Genomic DNA, 12,302 nt, shown 5'->3' on the forward strand with positions numbered 1-12,302 from the left:
CTCTGCAAACACCGGGTTGTGCAAGACCGCCCGAGGCCACAGGGGCATCGCTCCTCGACGGTGACCGCCCACTTCTTCGAACGGCTCCCATGACTACTATGAGTACCGATCTAGACGTGGCTTTAGGTGGTCTGCGTGTACAAAAAAATAAAAAAAATAAAATAAAATAAAAAAACATTGGGAGGGATTTGAATGCGCTGTGAATCGGCTGCTCGCTGCAGCGTTCACAACTCAATCGGACGGAACTGCAGCGTCGTTAGGTTCACTCCATCGGCGTAAAGAGGTTTAAGCCTTGGATCAAGACAGACGACTACCAGATGAATCGTGACCATCTAACATTTGATTCGGAGCAAAACATTGGAAAAAGTAAAAACAAAAACAAAAAAAAAAACCCCACATAATTATTTGAAGATCGAATCCCATAATCCATTGCGAATGATACCTTTCCAACCTGACGATAGTTTAACGCGCTTCTCGAATTAAACCTTTGCCGTCGTTATAGTGTTGACATTCTTAATACATTGTAAATACATCGTAGTTGCTGCTGCGTGTGTGCTGCACTTATAGTTTTTAAGTCGACGTGCGCGGTAAACATTCCCGCGGTAACAGCGAGCTCCGCCCATCAGAGACTGCGCTTTAATTTCGGAAGTTGAATCGTCCCGAGTTGAAGTGCATCCAACGAAGCAGGGATGGGGTGCCGTGGGACAACTCCTTTCTCCGTCGGATTTTTTGGAATTATTTTCGGAGAATAAGCTCCGTGGCAAACGCAAATGTATCGTCCGTGCACATTTTTGGTCAGCAAGATAGTCGTCACAAATCAACACCGCTTTTATGAATTTTCTTTTGAAGCCTGAACGCAACCACCGGACGTAATAGGCGACGCGGTCAACGTCACCACCGCCAAGATTTCTTTTTTTTTTTTTTTTAAACAGTCTTTATTGTTATTTGTCACGCAACACACCACACAACAACACATGCTTGCACACACACACACACGCACATGCTTTAGATGGTGGCCGGTGAAATGGTTCCTCTGCATTTGACCCATCCTGGCTTGTCCTTCCTCCGGGGCCACAGCCAGGAGCAGTGGGCAGCATACGTGGACGCGCCCGGGGACCTGGTGATGAGTGTCCATCGCTGGTCAGACGACGATGGGTGCATGTTTTTTGAGGGGGGTCCTTACTGACGTGAGGTGGAGGAAACCCCCCCATGTGAGCACGGGGAGAACATGCAAACTCCACGCAGAAAGGCTCCTATTCCAACTCCGCTTCCAACTCGGAATTTGATTTCGGGCGCTTACGCCCTCCACAAAAGCCTGGAAAGTTTTGAGCTCGAATAGTTTGCAAGAGCGCGAGTACAAGCACAACTAGAGGCGGTAAAGGCAGACGAGCGATCAGACGACTTTCCGTGTTCGGCGCGGCGACGTTAAATGTCTCCCACAACCTCCCTAGTTTCATTTAGCCGCTTGTTAGCGAGTGCCTTTTTTTGAAGACACGTAAAAAGCTTAAAAATTCCGACGTTCTTTTTTTTTTTTTTTAATGTAGAACAAAACGTGAAAATCTCTTGGTGGCGTAGCTGGTGTTAACCACGGACCTTATTTCAGGCCTCGAACCAAAACCCACTCAAAAACCCATTGACTTCGGGACGAGGGAACCGGAAGTGCCAAAATGCCGACTCATTTCCGGGTTTTATCTTCCGCTGTCTCCACCTGATGTTCGCAGGTGACATTGTGATCTGCGGTGAGATTGGGGAGCAGGTTGAGCAGGGCCTGGGGAGGTGGAGGTACGGGTGGAGCTGTGTGTGCACTGGAGAGAAGAGGAATGAAGGTCAAGTGGGGGCGAAACCGAATTACATGGGCGTGAATGAGAGGGAGGACAGCGGATGTCTTTTTTTTTTTTTTTTTTCCCCCCACTCCTAGTCGTGTGAATTGTAAAATATAATCGCAATATTAATTCCAGAATTCACCCAGGAGGAAACATGTTTCTGCCGAACAATCCGACGACTTCCGCATTCCCTCGGCGTGCCTCAGCTGGCCGGTTCCACCGTTAATAGAAATAAAGGCGTGTCCTCCCTGTTGCTCGTCTTTCAGCCGCTGAACGTCGCTGGCGACGCGGGCCTGAGTCGTTTCGTGATTCTTTCCCGCTTAGACAAACGTGCAGGTTTGTTCCCTCGTGTTTGCGAAAGAAATGAGATGTTGTGTAAATTGGTTATACAGTTTATTCTCCTTAATAACAATACAGTTGCAAATATGTAATGATCATTCTGTCCTTGTGCTCACAATATTCACTTTTTTTTGTCGTAATAAAATTCATCCCATGTTTGTCACAACCTCCCAGTGTGTTCTCCTCCGCACACCTCGCATCAATCATCCGAGTCATTACTCATTGAAGTGTGATCATTTTACCGTGATATGTAAGGATATCACTTTACATATCTCCCCAAAATTACAGCTACTGTAAATACAATGTCATACTTTGCCCCCCCCCCCTTCACAAATATTAAGCAATATCATAGTTTTGTTTATTGACGTTTCCGCGGTACAGTGAACTATTGGTGACGATGGGGAAAGAAAATAAACGACAGATTGACTCCCTTGAAGCATGTCCGTCTTATGAACCCCCCTTTCCTCCCCTCTCCTGTTTTTAAATTTTCGGGCCGTCCACTTGCACATAAAAAAACCCAAAACAACAACAACAAAAAAAACCCCACTCCCAGGTATTTGTATTCAATGTATGCGTGTATATAAAATACCTTTACTACCTCCTACACTGGCTTCTCTCATGACCGCTAACAAAACATGGGACACAATAATATTTAGAATAAAGCATGATTTGCCTTTCGCAGAATAACAAAATGGAGAGAGAGAAAAAAAATAATAATAATCCGAAAGCAAACTGCAAGAATTATACAGACGGTTAAAGAAATGACAGGAAAGTTTACAGTAATAGACAATATTACACATCTGCCTTTCCACCTCCTAAAGTGCCAAACATAGCAGAGCAGACGAGGAAAGAACAGAACTTCTAAAAAACCCAGAGGAGGAGATGAAAAGCAAGAAGGGAGGAAAACGGTGGGATGGTCCTTTTTCCTGCTCTATATTTAGGACATCCATCGACCAAATCTCAAATTTGTTCATATAAGTTGTGTTTCTAGCAATAGTCGCACTGATGGGTCCGTAAAGATTTTGGTGTCGTATGAACTCCACATACGCACCTTCCATTCAGAGCATTTACAAAATATAAGCAGCATAATATGCAGGTCGATGGTCTTATTTGAAGAAAAGTAGCATTTTAAGTGATCTGTTTGAATCATTTAAAATAAACACAATTATATATCCACTGCTTTAAGAAGCAATTTCTCTGGTTAAACGGTTAAACAATGCGATTAATATTTAGTACTTTGTTTAAATGAGAGTTCACTCGTAATAGATTAGGACTTCAATAACGTCATGATAACCAAACAGAATTTCCCCCCCCTTTTTTTATTTTGATTATTATTTTATCATTATAATTTTTTTTTAATCTGGCTTATTGTGAATGATAAGTGGATATTCAGGAGACCAACTGAGGTGGGAAATGCGTCTTTTTTTTTTTTTTTACTTGAACTGGTTACAGAAGGAGAGGAAAGGGGAGGACGAGAACTGAGGAGGAACTCCCTGCGTCGACTAAATGAAAATGTTAAAGTTTCGATTTTACTTTGACAGCCGTCTATAAAAAGTGAGCTGGGTTTTAAGCTGGGTGTGATGGAATCTGCACCCTGGAGGTCTGACACGACGACGGCTCCTCTCTTCCTCCCTGTTTGGCACTCCATCCATGCTGTCCTCCATTCCACTCTCACACTTCTTCCTCCAGGTCGGAGCTGTGGTTGCTTATCTGCGAGGCACAGGGACACATTTTATTATGTAGAGCGACTCCTGCCGCAAAGGAATTGGATTCACCAGTCAGAGCGCTCACGCTGGTTGCTTTAAAACAGAGACACACATTGTATTCACGTTGGTTGCATTTTTTGGGGAAAGGTTTTTCCCAGTTTCCACTATATTTGTAATTATGATAATCACCAATTATCCCACGTACAGCTTGTATACAAGCCTGAAAAAAAATCAAAAAATAAATATTTCATAGGGAGTTTTAGAAGGAACTGCACTGAAAAAACATCTGATTGGAGACATTGGATCAACCTGAAAATTGCTTTCATTTGTAACCTATAAACTGTATATTTTTTATATTTAAAAAAATAACAATAAAAAAATAATTTGGGGTACTGCGAAATAAAGATGATTCATTTAAAATCACACCTCTGCCATGTCACAATTTGAGAAGACAAAATATTTCAGTCATATAATCTAATATTTTCAAGAACGTGCAGAAACAAATTAAAAATTTTTTTTGGATGCAGTTGAATTTACCGAGTGGTAGTCGTCATCGGTGGCCTCCCCCAGCTCGGGGGTCTCTCTCCGGACTCTGTGGCGGACGCTGGGGGGGGACAGGGGGGGCAGGGACTGCTCTGGGCTGGAGGACAGAGCGTCCACTGAGCCGGCGGGACTGTCCTCCCTCAGTGGAGAGCCTGCGGAACGAGGACACACACTTCTATCAGTATATAAATATATATTAAATTCCACCACCAGTGGCGCACACACACACACACACACACACACACACACACACACACACACACACACACACACACACACACACACACACACACACACACACACACACACACACACACACACACACTTGATTTTCCCAGATGCATTAGTGAACTACATGTTAATAAACCTTCTCATTTACTTTAATGTACTAATACTAATAACTTTTTTTGTCGTAATAAAATTCATCCCATGTTTGTCACAACCTCCCAGTGTGTTCTCCTCCGCACACCCGACACCTCGCATCAATCATCCGAGTCATTACTCATTGAAGTGTGATCATTTTACCGTAATATGTAAGGATATCACTTTACATATTCCCCCAAAATTGCAGCTACTGTAAATACAATGTCATACTTTGCCCCCCCCCCCCTTCACAAATATTAAGCAATATCATAGTTTTGTTTATTGACGTTTCCGCGGTACAGTGAACTATTGGTGACGATGGGGAAAGAAAATAAATGACAGATTGACTCCCTTCCAGCATGTCCGTCTTATGAACCCCCCTTTCCTCCTCTCTCCTGTTTTTAAATTTCGGGCCGTCCACTTGAACATAAAAATACCCAAAACAAAACAACAAAAAAAATAAAAACACTCCCAGGTATTTGTATTCAATGTATGCGTGTATATAAAATACCTTTACTACCTCCTACACTGGCTTCTCTCATGACCGCTAACAAAACATGGGACACAATAATATTTAAAGCACAGCTTGACCATACTAATGTAGAGTGTATAAGTATTCTTGTAAAAAAGCATATTGAAACATTAATCTCACTTACGCAGTAGTTGAGCATAAATGGTAAGTGGTTTTAGTAGACAAAAGGAACCCAAAATAGATTACATTTATTTATTTTTTTTGTTTTTTTAGCATATTTTAAGTACAACTTCTAACACATTAAGTGGTTTTCAATTTAATAAACAAACAATATTGTTCTCTTTAAGCTGCAGTGTGTAGAATTTACGGAACAGACACGGCAGAAATAAAAACAATATTCATAAGTGTGTTTTAATTAGTGTAAAATCCCAGGAAAAATTAGAATTATTGTGTTTTCGTTTTATATCTACATAGGGAGCGGGTACGCTACACGGAGGCCGCCATGTTGCACCGCCATGTTTTCTTCTACATTAGCCCAGAACGGACAAACACTGGCCCTAGAGAGGGGGCCTTTCACGTTTCCTTGTGAGTTTTCGCAGCCACTGTCTCTTCCACGGAGACCACCGTGTTGCACCACCATGGGGTGGAGAATTCAGTTGGTTGTGACCTGCAACCTCACAGCTAGATGCCACTAAATTGTACAAACTGCGCCTTTAATTATGAGTACATAAGAATTATACTAAATGGTGTCAAGATGGATTGGACAGATGGCTTAACAGCACGTTGTCTTTTCAATTGTGATCAATTTGATTACAAAAGCAGATTCATCTTTTTTTCTGTCTTCCACTCTTGGACTCCTGCCGTTGCTATGCTCAGAGTGACCACATGGGGGCAGAAGCGGCGCTTCCTCCATGTACAACAATGGAATGTCTTTCTTCATCTTACCAAACCATCAAAGGTCTGATTCAAGCCTTTTCTCTTTTCTTTTTTTTTTCTTGGGGGGGGGGGGGGGGGGGTTCCCCAAAAGCTAATTTTCTGTAAACCAGTGACTTCGAACCATTCAGCATGTTTCACACTGACAACCTATGTGGACAAATCAGCCCCATTGACCCCCATCAGCAGTTTGACTCTTTGAGAGAGAGAGAGAGAGAGAGAGAGAGAGAGAGAGAGAGAGAGAGAGAGAGAGAGAGAGAGAGAGAGAGAGAGAGAGAGAGAGAGAGAGAGAGAGAGAGAGAGAGAGAGAGAGAGAGAGAGAGAGAGAGAGAGAGAGAGAAAAGAATGACTCGAGCAAAATAATTGATTTGTCAGGAAAATTTTGACAAATTGGTTCTTGGCATTTGAAACCCCCGCTGCAGTGCATTGCACATTGCACATTCCCCTCCAGGATAGATTAACCTCAGCCATTTTGATTGCTATTGTGACTGATGGGGCTTATCAGGCAGATGTAGGCCTGTCCAGGACATCACTCAGTGGGTAATAGATGATTTATCTATTTCACATTCTGCTTCCTTTGGTCTTTCGGGTGGACGGGGGCACCGCACCTTTGTGGTTGATTTTCCGTGTGTCCATCTTGTCCAGGCATTCCAGCAGCCCATCAATCTGTGTCTTTATGAGAGTCAGCTCCCTCTTAATCACCTGCAGCTCCTCCATTCGCACTAAAGGGGCAGAGACGAGACAGAGAGTAGGATTTCGATAGAGAGGTAGAGAGAGAGAGAGCGAGAGAGAGGAAAACTATTTCAAAGACAAAAAACATGGAAAGTCAAACAGGAGAAAAGCTTTAGTCTGTCTGTCCAAACTTGGCGCGACCCACTGGGTTTGGACATCCTTTCTAGGGTTCGAGTATGAATTTTCTCGTTCTTCATTTGCGTGAACCCTATATTTCCTCGTTTTAAGTTCTGGAGGGTTTGCAGTGGCACTGATCTGAGCTAATATATTTTTGAATAGCAACGTTTAAGTGTATCTGATAGAGATGACTCAAGTGTTCGACTGGAAGCATCGATGGTCATATTCCCACAGCTAGCCCCGCCTCCTGTTGATTCAGGGAGCCGATGATATAAAACAGGTGGGAAAACATTTCAAAAGATTACATTTTTGGAGTACGATCCGATTCTAAACTGTATTCGATTCAAGCTATTGAAAGGAAGAGGTGAAAAGGCACGAAGCGTTACTTTGAGCTTGCAGAGGAGGCAGGATAATTGGATAAACATGAGTGTGACCTCTTCACTCACAGGGAAAATTAAAACGGTCTCTAATCTCCGTTGTTGTGATGTTTAAGGTGTTTAGTGGATGTTTTTAGCGCCGAAACAACCCCAGGAACCGAAATACATGTAGTTCAGCGTAACCGTGAATCCTCGACCCCATCCGAGCAATCCCCTCGAGGGGAATCTGGCGGGCGCTACTAACGTTTGGTCGGGGTGGAAGCGGTGGAATAGGGTCTGGCTTTCTTGGAGTGACTTCTGTCCCGGCTGCGTCTGTGTCCGGAGGAGTGTGAGGAGGAGCGAGACCGCTTGGCCAGGCTGGGCCCCTGGGACAGAGGAGGCAGCGAGGCGGGGACACGCTGGTAGTCGTACACCCTGGAAAACGCAACACACACACACACACACACACACACACACACACACACACACAGAGAAATTTTAAAAAAAAAGATAGCGACTGAACACTAACTATACAGAGCACAACGCAAAACAACCAAGGACAGGAAGTAAAGGACAAAGAGGACCCGAGAAGAGAATTCAGTAACATTTTGGCAGGCCTTAGCGCTCATTTCTGAGTTATTGCTCAGATCCCCCCACCTTTTTTTGTTTGACTGTTTAGGTTCATGTTTTAATGAGGCCCAAACCTAATTCCACTGGGAATCGATGGCTCTGCTGAAATGACCATAACAAAAGATGGCACACGCCTGTCACGCACATTACCCTAAAACGTGAGTAAATTAAAAAAAACACAAGGGGAACTGAAGTTACAGCTTCCGCTTTAATCTGGAAGTTAGTGGGAAATCCATCAGCTCATGGAGGTAAGCGCGAGAAGGCGACAAAGAGCCAGGGTTTTAACTTTAGACGCTTATGCAGCTGTAAAGTATTGATGGATCTTTACTTCAGCGGCCCCGCCGGTGCGGAAATATGACCAAATTCAGCAGGAAGTGATGTGAAAGTCTGATCAATTCCAATAGGACTGTTCTAATGAGAGGGTCTGAAAAGACCAGATTTCATGTGACTTTTTTTCTGTTCACATTGTTCCAGAAAACCAAGTGTCAATCACCAATCAACCCCCCCCCCTCTTATCTGTTGCTGTCCCATGTGACTGCCACGCCCCCTCCCAGCGGACCCTGTTCTGCCACACAATGTAATTGGTTCTGTCAGAGCCAATCAAAGCACCAGACGGGTCACAGTGCTGGTGACACACTCATACTCTAAAGTGGTCACAGCCATGACAATATAATATGTGTGTGTGTGTGTGTGTGTGGGGTGTTCACTATAGTCATTTGGTGACAATGGAGCACCTTTGTTCCTGTATTGTTTTCTGTGCACTCGTGTGTTTGTGTGTGTGCGTGCGTGTAACTGTGGGGAAAGAGAGGCAGGATCAGCTGGAGAGGTTTAGAGACGGGGCAAGAGGAACTAGACGAGAAAAATCTGCAGGGTAGAAGGTCTATTAATACTGTAAAAAAATATGCTTTGTTGCTTTACATCATTTTTATTTTGAACTGCGCTATATGAAAACTCAAATTCGTACTTTTCTTTGTATAGTAATATAGTCAATAATAAAATTGCATATTATTGTGATTTATCTTAATTATATAGCTAGTAATATTATTATATGATGTAATAACAATATAACTATGTAATTCTAATATCATATAGACATTATTATTAGATGACATTATAGTTCTATTAATTTAGTTTTAATTTAATTTAGTTTTATTAACAGAAAAATAAACATTTAAATCAAAGGTTTGCATCCTTTTGCAATGCATTGCTTTTTCTCCAACCACTTTCAGACATAACAAGCCTGCAGATGGCTTGACAAGGGCTTGCTGGATTTGTTTTACTTATTGGTGAAAGAAAAACCACATTACGGAAATGAATAGAACATAAGAGAGTCAGCGTTTGCGATGTTCTCATATTTGGAGTGTAATTACCACTGTACCAAATAGGAAGAAGCATTCAATTACGTTGAGCATCAAGGCTCCAGGCGGCAGGGTTCTTCCCGCGCCGCCAAGCGCCCCGTGGCTCGCAGAACGGAGCCGAGCGTCGTCGCAGATTCAATGTCAGCTGCAGATCGGGCCGGTGGATACGCCCTGATGTTTTGAACTGATTACTATAATGCAACGTATACTGTACACTGCAATGTGTTCAGAGGCTTCACCAGAATAACTCAGCTGTCGTGTCTGGCTGACCCATGTCAACAAACGGTACATCGTTAGTACCAACAGGTACTGTCCAGACGAATACATCTCTCATCCCTACGCTGGCATCCCATACACGGCCTTCCCCCGTGTCACAGCCTGCACGCTGGAACACACCCCACTCAGCAGCATTGCTAATGTAGAACCACCTAAATAGAATCGACTCAATTCACCACCGTATCTAAATCCAGCGCTTTACATTTGAGAACCTAAGGTCCTGTCCACACCTCTATGAAAACGCCCCCCGTGGAAAAACAAAAAAAAAATCTCGGAAAAACAAACAAAAAAACAATTTCAAACGCTCGCATAAGAATTCCAGGCCAGTAGGGGCTGCGATAATATCAAATAAAACTTGATGTTAAACACCACAGAAGAACATTAGGAGCACACCTATTGAGCTTCTTCTCTAGCGCCGCAATCATAATATTCATAGACAATACCGCATGGGCGCACCTCCTAAAGCTGGGGAGACCTTCAAACTTTCAACAGCGACACCCTCGGCCATCGCTCGTGGGTTCCCCGACGCACGCGCAGAAGCGAACGTTGAGGTCACGACGTCAGCCTTTTTTTTTAAGAAGCTCCCTTTTACCTGTCCACACTGACCCCCACCCCCGTTTTCAATAAGCTTCGTTTTCGGTGACCCAAAAACCACGTTGTTTACGTGAGCGCGGGAGGCCAAGACGCTGAGAACCGTATACGTGTGGACAGGACCTGAGCGCTCTCCTCAAATCTGGCGTGAGAACTTTAGGCGGAGGAGGAGGAAAGAAAAAAGAAGAAAAAAAAAAAAAAAAAAAAAAAAACACAAGCCAACAACGGTGCGAATGAAGTGGCGCTTACTCGGCCTTGGAGATGGATTTAGGCATTGAGCTGGTAACCGCTGTGACACTTTCATGAGGCTGAAATGTTTCCACTGCTTTCCTCTATTATGCTATGCTGCTCTCAGTTGTATTATGCCTCCATACCCGACAAAGAGATGTGTGCAATTCCATCCTCATGTTGCCACCCACACACACACACACACACACACACACACACACACACACACACACACACACACACACACACACACACACACACACACACACACACACACACACACACACACACACACACAGTGTACTGTATCACACATACACAGCAATTTGATATAAGGATTACGCGCATTAGGTGACCATAAATGTGCGAGATTAGAGGCTTTGAGTATTGTCTGCGCGGAGAGACACGGTGAGGCCGACGAGCTAAAGGAGTTAAAGTCCTTCAGAGACATTTGTTGCGGCCGATAGGCAGCGCATTGCTACAGCGGCTTTGAAGTGTCGTCTTGGTGAATGGAGGCTCGGGCTCAGACAATGAAACCCCACAAAAGGATTAGAAAAGTGTGTGTGTGTGTGTGTGTGTGTGTGTGTGTGTGTGTGTGTGTGTGTGTGTGTGTGTATGAAAGAGAGATAGGGAGGGACAGAAGGATATGGAGGAGAGGTAGAGATGGGGGAGAGGAAATGTTTGTCTAAATGGATTAGACCGCACATGAAAAAAAAAAAAAGCTTTGTTTCTGCATGAGCTGCTCTTCCCCGTGTTCACACAAAAGTAGAGCAGACCTAAACACACACTTCCTCGCCGCCGCCGTCTTGTGCACAAATGCGAGTGCATTGGCAAACACGCGCACCAAGCGCACGCACGCACACAACGCTGACAGTGGAGCTAGGGTCATAATCAAGAGTTGTGTTAAAGGCAAATTGAAAATCACTGGCAAGTGTTTTCCCCTGAGCAAAGAAGGAAAAATGCAGTGCCAAGGAAACAAACAAACAAAAAAGCAAGGGAAAGATAACAGTGTAAAACCACAGCAACCAAGCTCATATGTGTGAGTGCACAGATGAGGGGGGCAATGGATTGATGTGTGTATCCCTGGTATGTGTATGTGTATGTGTGTGTGTGTGTGTGTATGTGTGTGTGTGTGTGTGTGTGTGTGTGTGTCTGTGGGCAATGATTTTTTATTTTCTTTTGCATTGCTGCCAATGTCGGTTTTTAATCCGAGGAAACCAACTGCAGCACTGGGGTGGATATCCCGTAAGCTTGTGGTCCAAGTGTCGTAAGGTTGAGCTGACTCCTAATTATTGGAGACAGCCTAGGTAAGAGAGGCTTGGATAGTCAAAGAGGCTCACACACACACACACACACACACACACACACACACACACACACACACACACACACACACACACACACACACACACACACACACACACACACACACACACACACACACACACACACACACACTGCAAATCCTGGAAGGGGTCTCTCCATCTGTGTCTGTACATGTATGAATGTGTTTGCAAGACAGACAGACAGACAGACAGACAGATAGATGGGAAATTACAGCAGCGATTGTGTGACGTACAATAAACCTAAAACGTAGCTAGTTTGCGTTTCATTTGACTGGGACTGAGAGTCATTTATGACAGTAATTACAGGTCTGTTAATGGAAATACATTTAGAGATGGTAAACACAGCCATCCTATGATTTAATTTGCTGTGAAGGCGAGGAATCTATTATATAGTTGGCCAAATATAATATCTAATAATTTTATATAATACACATAATATATAATAATAAGGCAAAATTGTATACATCAATAATACTAGTATATGAAAAT

At 43.6% G+C, this 12,302-nt stretch overlaps 1 protein-coding gene across 1 annotated transcript in view; it reads right to left on the reverse strand.

Annotated features, from left to right (window-relative positions):
- Positions 1 to 2,200: 2,200 nt before the first annotated feature.
- Positions 2,201 to 12,302, reverse strand: part of LOC307227665 (heterogeneous nuclear ribonucleoprotein C-like) — a 42,589-nt gene continuing 32,487 nt past the window's right edge. The window contains exons 4-7 of the mRNA XM_079997056.1: positions 7,650 to 7,819; positions 6,788 to 6,901; positions 4,406 to 4,563; positions 2,201 to 3,872 (exon numbers count right to left, since the gene is read on the reverse strand). Coding sequence (XP_079853182.1) covers positions 3,834 to 3,872; positions 4,406 to 4,563; positions 6,788 to 6,901; positions 7,650 to 7,819 — 481 coding nt within the window. The 3' untranslated portion in view covers positions 2,201 to 3,833. The remainder of the gene's footprint in view (positions 3,873 to 4,405; positions 4,564 to 6,787; positions 6,902 to 7,649; positions 7,820 to 12,302) is intronic.

This window comes from Zeus faber (genome assembly GCF_960531495.2).
Source record: "Zeus faber genome assembly, chromosome: 3".
Taxonomy (NCBI): domain Eukaryota; kingdom Metazoa; phylum Chordata; class Actinopteri; order Zeiformes; family Zeidae; genus Zeus; species Zeus faber.